The sequence below is a fragment of the Gracilinanus agilis genome, chromosome 2, assembly GCF_016433145.1.
Source record: "Gracilinanus agilis isolate LMUSP501 chromosome 2, AgileGrace, whole genome shotgun sequence".
Taxonomy (NCBI): Eukaryota; Metazoa; Chordata; class Mammalia; order Didelphimorphia; family Didelphidae; genus Gracilinanus; species Gracilinanus agilis.
Window position 1 is genome coordinate 489,031,832 of NC_058131.1, and position 12,011 is coordinate 489,043,842.

Below are 12,011 nucleotides of genomic sequence, written 5' to 3' on the forward strand. Positions count from 1 at the left end.
GTAATAAAAATATCACCTGTTTCCTCAAGATTTTAATTTTCCCCCAGGACTTTACAATCCTTAACCATGCTTTCTAGATCCTTTAGATATCAATTATCCCAAATTTAATCACTAGAGATGCATAACAGTCAACAAATTTGATATGCCTGATTCATTGTCATCTTCCGGATACATTTCTGGAAAGACAGCAGTCTTTGCTATTTATGTCATACATGTAAAGAGATAGGTCTAACAAGATGTTACTTAGATGGCCATCACTAACCATAACAACTTTCTCTTCTCAAAAACATATAATCAATCACTTGGTTCGATGGGGATTGGGGTTTTGGTGTTAAAAGATCACTCTCTTGCAAATATGAATAACATGGAAAATGTTTTGAACAATGATACATGTATAACCCATTGGAATTGCTTGTCAGTTCTAGGAGGGGGGAGGAAAGAGTGGTGTTTGGGGGGGGGAACAGGGATCATGAATCATGTAACTATGGGAAAATATTTTAAATAAATAAACAAAATTTCTCTTCTTTTATCTGATGACCTCTCATCTGATGCCACTCTAACTATTTTGCTTTCATGAATATACCAGACAACTATAATCTGTTGTTATCAATATCCAAACATACAATAAAGATACTTCTTTTGCATGGACACATACTTTGTTCCAAATACCAGTCAAGTATTAAGTAAATTCATGCCATGCCATCAAACATTATCTATCTTATAATAGATGCAGTCACTGTGATACATCACCATAACTAGAAGAATCATCAAAGCATATGACCATTGAATCAAATATTATCTAGGTAAAGACAAATTAAAAAAATAAAGAATTTATCATTAAAACTGCATCATGTTGGGGGCAGCTGGGTAGCTCAGTGGATTGAGAGTCAGGCCTAGAGACGGGAGGTCCTAGGTTCAAATCTGGCCTCAGACACTTCCCAGCTGTGTGACCCTGGGCAAGTCACTTGACCCCCATTGCCTACCCTTACCACTCTTCTGCCTTGGAGCCAATATACAGTATTGACTCCAAGACGGAAGGTAAGGGTTTTAAAAAAAAACTGCATGATGTTAGCTTATTGGAAAATAATTTATTTCTAACTTGTTTCTTTCTTAATTATGAATGTTTATGGCTTAGTTATATTTCTCAGTACGAACTGAAAAAAAATGGAAAGTTGGTTACAACTAAGCTTGAGTTTATGGATAATAAAGGAAAAAGACTTTGGCAATGAATTTGCAACATTAGAATTTCCCACTATTTGAAAAATTTGACAAAAAGATAATATTTGACAAAAATAATATTTTACAAAAAATAACATTAAGATATTCTGAAATATCCAGCCTTTTAAAGAAATTTTATATAATATGAATGTAGAAAGGGTTGTTTATATGAAACATTTTTGTTTTTGTAAAATTTTCCAAGTAAGCCACAATATGCCAGTAGCTTATTTTTTAATTCAGAGCATGAATTAGTTTATTTTTTGTTATATTAGTCAAGAGTATTTCTAAAGATACATGCTGTAATGTATCTCCATCATCTCTAGATAAATGAAAGGAGTATGTTTTCTAAATCACTCATTGAGTCAAAGTCTTAAATCTCTCCCTTTTTAGTACTCTACATAAGTCATTTGATAAGATGTTTGATCAGAACACAATTCAATTATTGTCCTTTCTTATTATTTTATCCAATTCTAATTTCAACCTAAAATTAATACTGGTTAGTTTTCTTGGCTCTCATAACTGCTTCCCCTCCTTATCAAATAATAACAAAACTTGTATCATAAATATTTCATGTCATTAGGGCACTGTTTAATGAACAAAATGAATGAATGAGTTGAGCCTATGAATATAAAGGTGACATTATGAACTGACCACAAGGAGGGTTTCTAATGTCTGCTAAAGGCAAAGTTGGGAAGATAGAGAAGATGCACACATTCAATTATATTCTCTAACTTAAGACTGCATGTGATAAATGGTATATACTGACAAAATGACATAGAATTATTTGTGGCTTCTATGGCCCTAGAACAAAGATGACAAGCCTGTGGTACAACACTCCACATCCAACATCTCTATTTTCGCTCAAACTGTTCCTTTCATGTTTTGGATGCTCTGTCTCATTATGTCCATTACTTGGAAATCCTAGCTGTCTTAAAGGTTTGGCTGAAGGGTCATTTACTACATGAAGCTTTTACTAATAACTTCTGTGATCTCTCCTTTCCCAAAATTACTTCACATTTACTTTGAGTATATTATACTGACTTCTTTCTTTACACATGCCAATATATCACAGAAGAAGGTAAGCTCCTTAAGAATAATTTTGTCCTTCAGTTTTGGTTTCTGTCCTAGTCTGGAAGCACAATGCATGTCACATCATAGGTGCTAAATGAACACTTAAGTTGAAATGAATTGGCCAACTTGCTTCATCAGCAGCAAGGTCTGTATATGTGTAATCTCTATGATAAACAATACAGAAAGCACAAAATGCTATTAAAGTCTAAAAAATGTATATAAGTCTCATATACAAAATATATAGGCAAATAACACAAAATCATAAGACCAAGAGCCATTCCCCAAAGGGGCCATCAGATATGAGAGAACAGTTGTTAATTAAATTGCTAAGAGAATTGCAAATTATGAATGACCACATGAAAACACGCTTCAATTAACTAAATGTAAGAGAAATACAAATTAAGACTATATCATACCATATAGTTGGAAAAAATTAAGAAAGATTGAAAAGGATAGATGAGAGGTACTATGAGAAAATAGGTACTCATGCTCTCAGTTGGAAGAATTGTGAAGTGGCCCAATGGCTCAAATTCCATTTTGTAATTATGTAAGGGTCTAAAATAACCTTATGTTTTAATCTGATAATCCTACTCCTGGGTATATAACCCTAAGGAATCAAAAAGAAAAATAAAGTTCCAATTTTATGAAAATATTCAAAGATGTATTTTTTTACTATAGCAAGTAGAAACAAAGTAAATGTCCATTGACTAAGGAATTGATGAAAAATCTCTGGCAAAGTCTTGTTATGGAATTCATTAAGAAATTACCACCATTATCACCTCACACCTAGCAGATTGGCTAAAATGAAAGAAGGGGAGAGTAATGAATGCTGGAGGGGATGTGGCAAAATTGGGACATTAATGCATTGCTGGTGGAGCTGTGAACTGATACAATCATTCTGGATGGCAATTTGGAACTATGCCCAAAGGGCTATAAAAGATTGCCTGCCCTTTGATCCAGCCATACCATTGTTGGGTTTGTACCCCCAAAGAGATCATAAATAAACAGACTTGTACGAAAATATTTATAGCTGCTCTTTTTGTGGTGGCAAAGAACTAGAAAAGGAGGGTATGTCCTTCAATTGGGGAATGGCTGAACAAATTGTGGTATATGCAGGTGATGGAATACTATTGTGCTAAAAGGAATAATAAACTGGAGGAGTTCCAGGCGAACTGGAGAGACCTCCGGGAACAGATGCAGAGTGAAAGGAGCAGAGCCAGAAGAACATTGTACACAGAGACTGATATACTATGGTAAAAACGAATGCAATAGACTTCTGTACCAGCAGCAATGCAATGACACAGGACAGCTCTGAGGGATTTATGGTAAAGGATGCTACCCACATTCAGAGGAAGGACTGCAGGAGAGGAAACATATAAGAAAAACAATTGCTTGAACGCATGAGTTGAGGCGGACATGATTGGGGATGTAGACTCGAAACTACCACACCAATGCAACTACCAAAAATTTGGAAATAGATCTTAATCAATGACACATGTTAAAACCAGTGGAAATGTGCATCGGCCATGGGTGGGGGAAGTGCGGAAGGTGAAGGGGAAAGTAGAAGCATGAATCATGTAACCACGTTAAAAATGAATATTAATAAATGTTTAAAAAAAATGAAATTACCACCATGTGCCCAGTATAAAACTTTGTATACCCTTATACCCAGTAATACCACCATTAGGTCTGTTTCCCAAGATGATCAGGGGAAAATGAAAAGAACCCTTTATGTTCTAAACTATTTATAGCAGCTCTCTTTATGGTGACAAAGAAATGTAAATTGAGAGGATGTCCATCAACTGGGAAATGGTTGAATAAGTTATGGCATATAATCGTGATGGATGATGATGAGGTTAATTGAAAAAAAAATGGAAATCCTGTGTTCAAATCTGATTCCTAGGCTCCAGTGGGTAACTCAGACCCTTCCAAGCTGTGTGACCCTAGGCAAATCACTTAATAACAAATGCCTATCCCTTGCTGCTCTTCTGTTTTTGAGCTGATACTTACTATCAATTCCAAGAGAAAAGTTAAGGATTAAAAAAAACAGAGGGAAAGACCTACTTGAAATTATGAACAAGCAGAACCAAGAGAACATTATATATAGCAACAAAAATGTTTGAAGAATAACTTGTGAATGTCTACCTCTGTAGAAAGAACTGATAAAATAAAACAATGAAAGACATAGTCAAAAGAAAGATATAGATATATAATTTGGTCAAATGATGTCTTCTACAGTGAAGGAAGGCAAAGAAGGAAGAGAGGGAGATACCTAGGAATTAGAATGTAAACATTTTTTTTTTGGTTTTTTTTTTTTTAACCCTTGTACTTCGGTGTATTGTCTCATAGGTGGAAGATTGGTAAGGGTGGGCAATGGGGGTCAAGTGACTTGCCCAGGGTCACACAGCTGGGAAGTGGCTGAGGCCGGGTTTGAACCTAGGACCTCCTGTCTCTAGGCCTGACTCTCACTCCACTGAGCTACCCAGCTGCCCCCTAAACATTTTTTTAAGAGAAAGAAATTATCAACAATAAGAATTCAAAGAAACATAAGAAGATTTGTATAAAACTTATGAGGAATGAAATAAGGAGAACTTAAAGAATAATATATACAAGGGTCATTAAAAGAAATTGAATTCTGAGTACTAGAAAAATGAATGAAGAGAAAAAAATCTATTTCCTTCTTCACACTGAGAGGAGGAAGACTTGAAGGAAAGAAGAGTTTCAAGTACTGTTGCTGAATCAGACAATTGTGTTTAATTGTCACAAAGCTGGGTTCAATCTAGAATTTGAGGTGAAGGGAGTGGCTATGTATGAAGATAAAATAAATCTTTTAAAGGTATTTTTAACCTAAAAACAAGGAATATAATTTACTGAAGTTATATAACATTTTCTCCAGGTGTAGTAGAAATATTAACCATTCAGATTTAATTTTAATAAAAAAGAGCTAAGATGAGGAGTATAAAGTACTTAACTTCTATGATTTTAAAGTCAAATACAGTCAAGCAAAAGGCTCAATATATTAACCAGCCAATTGTTTCATTAATTCAGCAGAAAAAAATAATAAACCTACTTGGACTTTCCTATTATCCAAGTTCAAATAGAGCTTGCATGTTTTGAAATGCTTAGATAAGTGGAAACTCCAATTAGCTTTAAATTTACATTTTTATCCTTTTATCTCTTTTAAGGCAAATACAAAAGTTTTAAACTACATATTTTTAAAAATCCTGATAATGAATATCATAGTTTATCTATGGCTGGAATACTTATATCTATAATTTATATTCATGTGCTTTCCTTAAGATCCCCCTTAAATGAATAATCTCAATATCTAACTTCTAAAATGCAAACTTGGTTTAAAGAAAATATAATACTAATTTTTGCCATTCCTTCCATAATAACATGCAGCTTAACAGTGGTTATTTTTCACAGTGGCCTGTCAAACTCAACATGAGTTGAAAAAAATATTTGGGGAAAGAAGTTTGAGAAATGAATCAGATTTTCTTAAAGAACAAAAGTCTTCTAATATTTTATGCTCTTAAATCAGTGGTTCCCAAACTTTTTTGGCCTACCGCCCCCTTTCCAGAAAAAATGTTACTTAGCACCCCTGGAAATTAATTTTTAAAAATTTTAATAGCAATTAATAGGAAAGATAAATGCACCTGTGGCCATCACTGCCTCCCTGGATCACTGCAGCACTCATCAGGGGGCAGTGGCGCCCACTTTGGGAATCACCGTCTTAAATGAAAAATTTAAAATAGAAATCACATCAAGCAATTAGAAATGGCATGTAAAATGGGTGGGGGGGAAGGGCCAGTATTATGGTAATAATCATTGCAATTCTTTTGCAAAAATTGTATCCATTTCAACTTCATAAAACTTCTAGTTTCAGAATTTATAACCCAAGCATATTAAATGACTCCAAAATGCTGTTCAATACATGAAATGTGTGTATCAATGAACCTTTTTTCCCCAGCATATACCTTCAACCATACTCTAAGACTGTTTTTCTTTCTTTTTTTTTTTAAAGAATAAAGAGTTCTAAGTTCTTTGAGGGTTAGAAGAAAGGATGCAGTTGAGAAAGGGGCTAACTTAATTTAGTGTTTGAGGATTTTTTTAATGATCTAGTGGAATAAGAGAATACTTTAAAAGTTATTTTCAAAGCTTTTCAAAATCATAGATAGATAGATAGATAGATAGATAGATAGATAGATAGATAGATAGAGATAGATAGATAGATAGACAGACAGATGAATTTCATGTTAAAATTGCCTTTAATTATATCCTATTTCTTCCTTTCTGGTTACCTATCATTCTAACTCCTTCTTACTATAAAAACCTCTTATGCCTTCATAAGGAAAAAATCCATGGCCTACTGTAATAGTTATGGCACTGTCCACCTCCATTTCTTGTTTAGCTACTTCTTTGCTATGTCATTTGCAAAACTGAACTATGAAAATTATAACAAAACTATTGGGAGAGTGGCTATTTTTGTAGTTTTGACTTAAAAAACAGGAGTTTAGATTGGTGAGAGTATTCCTTTCAAAACTACCTTCAAATCTGACCTCAGACACTTCTCAGCTGTGTGACCCTGGACACGTCAATTAACCCCCATTGCCTACCCTTACCACTCTTTTGCCTTGGAGCCAATACACAGTATTGACTCCAAGATGGAAGGTGAGGGTTTAAAAGAAAAAAACTACCTTCAACAGCTAAAATGCCTAGAAGCCTTTGATTCAACTTTCCCTTCCCTGACCCAAAGTACAGGCTTGTCTGACACCACTTTTAACCCATATCCACAGTAGAATTATCAGGATGGATCCATATCCCTGGAGCCCTAATTTGGTTTACACTATAATCCCTTATATTAACTTGAGCATCTTGGAAGATGAAATATAGATGTAGATAAACGACATGGGGAAAACTACTTTCGAAATATGTATCAAATGAATAAAAGGGAAAGGAAAGGAGTAAAGGAAGTAAAAGGAAAGTAAAAGGGAAAGAGGATTTAAGTCCTTCATTATGTATGCTAAATCACTATACTTTTTACTTTCATCTTGTTTGGGACATTTTTGTTTAAAATAAAAAAAAATCTGTCTCTTTAACAGCTAATGAATGTTTTCATGGCTATTCCATGGGAGCTCACACTAACAAGAAGCATCTGTCAAGTATTTTTTTAATTTTAATTTTTTTTTCTTATTTTTTTAAACCCTTAATTTCTGTGTATTGGCTTATAGTTAGAAGAGTGGTAATGGTGGGCAATGGGAGTCAAGTGACTTGGCCAGGGTCACACAGCTGGGAAGTGTCTGAGGCCGGATTTGAACCTAGGACCTCCCGTCTCTAGGCCTGACTCTCAATCCACTGAGCTACCCAGCTGCCCCTGTCAGGTATTTTTAAGTAGCATTTAATTTCAAAAATAAAGTTGCAAATGAAGCTTGTTTTACTCTAAGACAAATTCAGATAATTGATCACACTTTTGGAATAAACAGAGTTCTTAAAATAAGTGACAAGGAGGACCAAAGTAAGAATATTAAAGTGAGATGGGAATAAATCATGATTTTCTTGTCTTTGTGCTAAACATCTGGATTCAATTAACCCTCGATATGCAATTGTGAAAAAAAAACTAGCATAAAATATATTTGGAAGAAGTTATTTTACAAGAGGAAAAGAATTATGCAAAGAACATATATTAAAAGTAAATCTTTTTTTAAAATATTGTAAAAATAGCATTAAAATATTTATGGAAGTTTATTATCTGACACTGTTACCCAGTAAGCCAGACTGAAAATATCATATACACATTCATTCAAGCCATACTAGCTATTGCCAGGAATAGGCTCAGAAGTAAACACTACTGTTAAAAATATTTTTCAGCCAATTTACAAAGTATAACACAGACGTTTTTAAAACAGGGTTTCTTAATTTTATTTTTTTTTTTTTGCACCATGGACTCCTCTGGCAGTATGGTAAAACCAAAAGAATCCTTTTCAGAATATTTTTAAATGCAAAAAATAAAATATGGCAGATTACAAAAGAAACCAACTATATAGAAATAGTTATCAAAATATTTTGTAAAAATGTTCACAGACTGCTTGTATTAAGAATTTCTAATATATAATTTAGTAATTTTTAGATCTACAAGGAAAATAGGTTATATTTAATAGAATATAGGGATTTTTCCTTCCATTTGAGTTTTGAGTTTTGAAGCAGAATGAAGAATATTTTTTAACATTAACTGTGCAAAGCAAGTCAGTATTAAGTTGTTAAAAGAGGAATAAAAGAATTAATATGCTTAGTAAATCTTGGAAAAGAGAAAAATTTCTCCCTTAGGTATTCATCCCCGGGTTAAACAAATTATGATATATAAATATAATGGAATATTACTGCACTAAAAGAAATAATGACTATGAAGGATACAGAGAAATTCGGGAAGATAAATGAACTGATGAAAAATGAAACAAGCAGAACCAGAAAACAATAGATAACATGACTACAAAAAAATGTAAATGAAAGAACAATAAAAAATCAAAACTGAATGCTATGAAATTATAATGACCAAAACTTGGCCTCAAATAAGAGAATAATGAACTGTTTTCCTTTCTTTGCAGAGTTTGAAGACTATGAGTTTGAAACATTAGATATGTTGTTGGATTTGTATGAACTGTTGGTTAGTTTTGTCAAACTATTTTTTTAGTTGTTCCTTTTTGAGTTGTCTGGAAGGGGAAGAAGAAGAGGTGTATCATGCAAAGAAAGTAATGTGGAAACAAAAGACGGCAATAAAATTTAAACTTGAAAAAAAAGGAAAATAGATGCATCAGGCAAAGAAAGTAACGTAAGAACAAAAGATAGCAACAAAATCTTAAACTTTTTTTTAAAGGGAATTATTTCCTTTTACCTGATTGTTCTTTTCTGTAAGATGCAAAACATTTTCGTTCTGTTTCTCCAAGTCTCGTTCTAAAGCCTTATATTTGAGCTTCCACTGTCTGATAGATTCCTGAGCTTTTGTTTTCATTTCTTCCTTCTTCTTCTCTGATTCCTGCCTCAAGGCCTCTGACCGCTGGAATTCACTGAGGTATCTCTCTGCTTCCTTGGTGGAATCCTCAGCTTGCTGGACCAAATCTTTGACTTGGGAATTGGCTTGTGTCCGTTCACTCTCACATTCCTCATAGCGTTTCTGAATCTCTGTAAGTTGTTCCAACATCCTCACTTGCTGTTTCTCCCTCCTCTCTAAGTCAGATGCTAAAATCTGGTAATTAAAAAATCATGCATCAATGCAAGTTTTCAGCATATTATCATGTAAAAAATAGAAACTTTAATATTAAGGAAAGGAAATGTACCTGTTCAATTTTATTGTCAGTCACTTTAAAGTTTTATAACTCTTCTTATTTTTATAATAATTATAGCACTCTAATTATAGCATTATTTTAGGGGAGTGATCTTAGTTCACTATTGTAATTAAGAAGAAAAAATTGAAATGTATTTCCAAATGAAACTTGACTAATTTTTAATTTGTAAACAACAAAAATAAAATTAAAATGTGTGACTAAGGACTCTCAACTTTATTCATGGGAATATATCTTAATGTTATAAAGTTTGTCAAACTGAAATAAAACCAAACATTCTAAATAAACATCAGTTTCCATTAATATAAAATAAAAATCATTAAAAATACAAGTGACAGATGACTATAGTAGTGTCATGACATTCAAGTACCTTAAAATGCTTCTTTTAGAATTTGTTTAAAACTTTAGTGATTTAAAATTAAATTGCTGCAAAGTCAGAACTTGAGACACCAATCCAAAGTATAAACATCATTAATATGTAATAATATAGATATTTTAATAAATTTAATAAACAAGTATATTTAAGGAGATGTTGATTATTATTCTCATATTGGAATGAAATAAGTTTTTCCCTCATATTTTCAAATTTTTTTCTCTCAGTGAAGAGAGTAACTTTTGCAAATAAGATCATTAAATCATAACTAAAATCTTTAGTATTTGCAAAGAATTGGGAGGGTATCAATGAAATTAGCACACTGTTTTTCTACAGTATTTTTTGCTTTGAATTTGAGAAAAATTTACATAGTCATATTAAAATAAAAAGGACAGAATATCACAAATGTAAAAAGATGTTGCTAGCATAATGTCACATAACAATGTATACAACAATTATCTATTTCAAAAGGATGTCTGAGAGGTAACATCATAGTCAGCATTTCCTGGATTTCTCTGTCAAAAAAGCAGAGCCAGAACTCTTGTGTCCATGTTATTTTAGTTCTCATGTAAGATTTTTTAGAAAAATATGCTTAAAATAATTTCTCTCATAATTAAAATTATATTTTGGATTTTAATGGTGCCAGGAATGAAAAATTAATGCCCTTAAGATAAGATTCATTTTCTAAGCATCGAATTTGTAGTAAGGAAGTTTGCTAAACTAATCTGAGCCAGGAAGATATGATCCAATCCATCATTTATCCAAAGCAAATAGAAAATTGAGAAAGAGTTGTCAAGATGGAGAAATTTAAAATGAGAGTTTAAAAAAACAGTATTCACTTAATAAGACATTCAACATTTTATGGGTTCTGTAATAGGAATCATAATTGACTACCTAACCCTTGTCCCAAATACTTTCTGTCCTGCATGAACTTTATTACCAAGCAGTCTTTGCATAATTAATTTGTCAAAAATGAGAAGACATCAGTGAAATAAGAACAATTTACTATATCAACTGACATCCAGACTATTTGTGTGGATTCTTTATAAATAATGAGTTATAGTGCAAATAACTACTTTAATGAATTACTTTTTCTGCTACATATCACATAACTAGAATAGATAATAAAAAAAATTTTCACCCTATTAATGACTGTTGTTGTTCAGTCATTTTTAGTCATGTCCAATTCTCCTGGAAAACTCCCACTTGGAGTTTTCATGACAAAGACATTGGAGTGAATTACCATTTCCTTCTCTAGCTCATTTTCCAGATGAGGAAAATGAGGCAAATAGGGGTAAGTGACTTGGGCAGGGTCAAACAAACAAGCATCCGGACCGTCCTCAAATAAGGAAAACTCCTCACAAGCTATGGAAGAGTTCAAAACTGAGATTTTGAGGAAAATGGAAGAGATCTGGCAAGAAAATAACTGTTTAAAAGGTAGAATCATGCAATTGGAAAGTGAGGCTCAGAAATGACCAGATTGAAAAGGAATACCAGAAGATTATGGCCGAAAACCGAAAGATTATAGCCGAAAATCAATCCCTAAAGGCTAGAATTGAGCAAGTAGAAACTAATGATCTCTCAAGACAACAAGAAAAAATAAAACAAAGCCAAAAGACTGAAAAAATAGAAGGAAACATGAAATATCTCAATGAGAGAGTGACAGACCAAGAAAACCGGTCTAGAAGAGACAATTTGAGAATAATCGGCCTTCCAGAAAAACCAGAAATTAATAGAAACCTGGACTCCATACTAACAGAAATAATTCAGCAAAATTGCCCTGAAGTCCTACAACAAGAGGGCAATATAGACATTGAAAGGATTCATAGAACACCTGCGGTATTCGATCAAGAAAGGAAAACACCAAGAAATATCATTGCAAAATTCAAGAGTTTCCAAGCAAAAGAAAAAATCTTACAAGAAGCCAGAAAGAAACAATTCAAATATCAAGGAGTACCAATCAGGATCACACAGGATCTGGCAGCCTCAACGCGAAAAGACCGCAAGGC

At 33.0% G+C, this 12,011-nt stretch overlaps 1 protein-coding gene across 1 annotated transcript in view; it reads right to left on the reverse strand.

The window, feature by feature from the left end:
• CEP128 (centrosomal protein 128) overlaps positions 1-12,011 on the reverse strand; it is a 499,758-nt gene that overhangs the window by 351,666 nt on the left and 136,081 nt on the right. Inside the window, exon 12 of the mRNA XM_044659982.1 lies at positions 9,182-9,532. Within this exon, the coding sequence (XP_044515917.1) occupies positions 9,182-9,532 (351 nt within the window). The remainder of the gene's footprint in view (positions 1-9,181; positions 9,533-12,011) is intronic.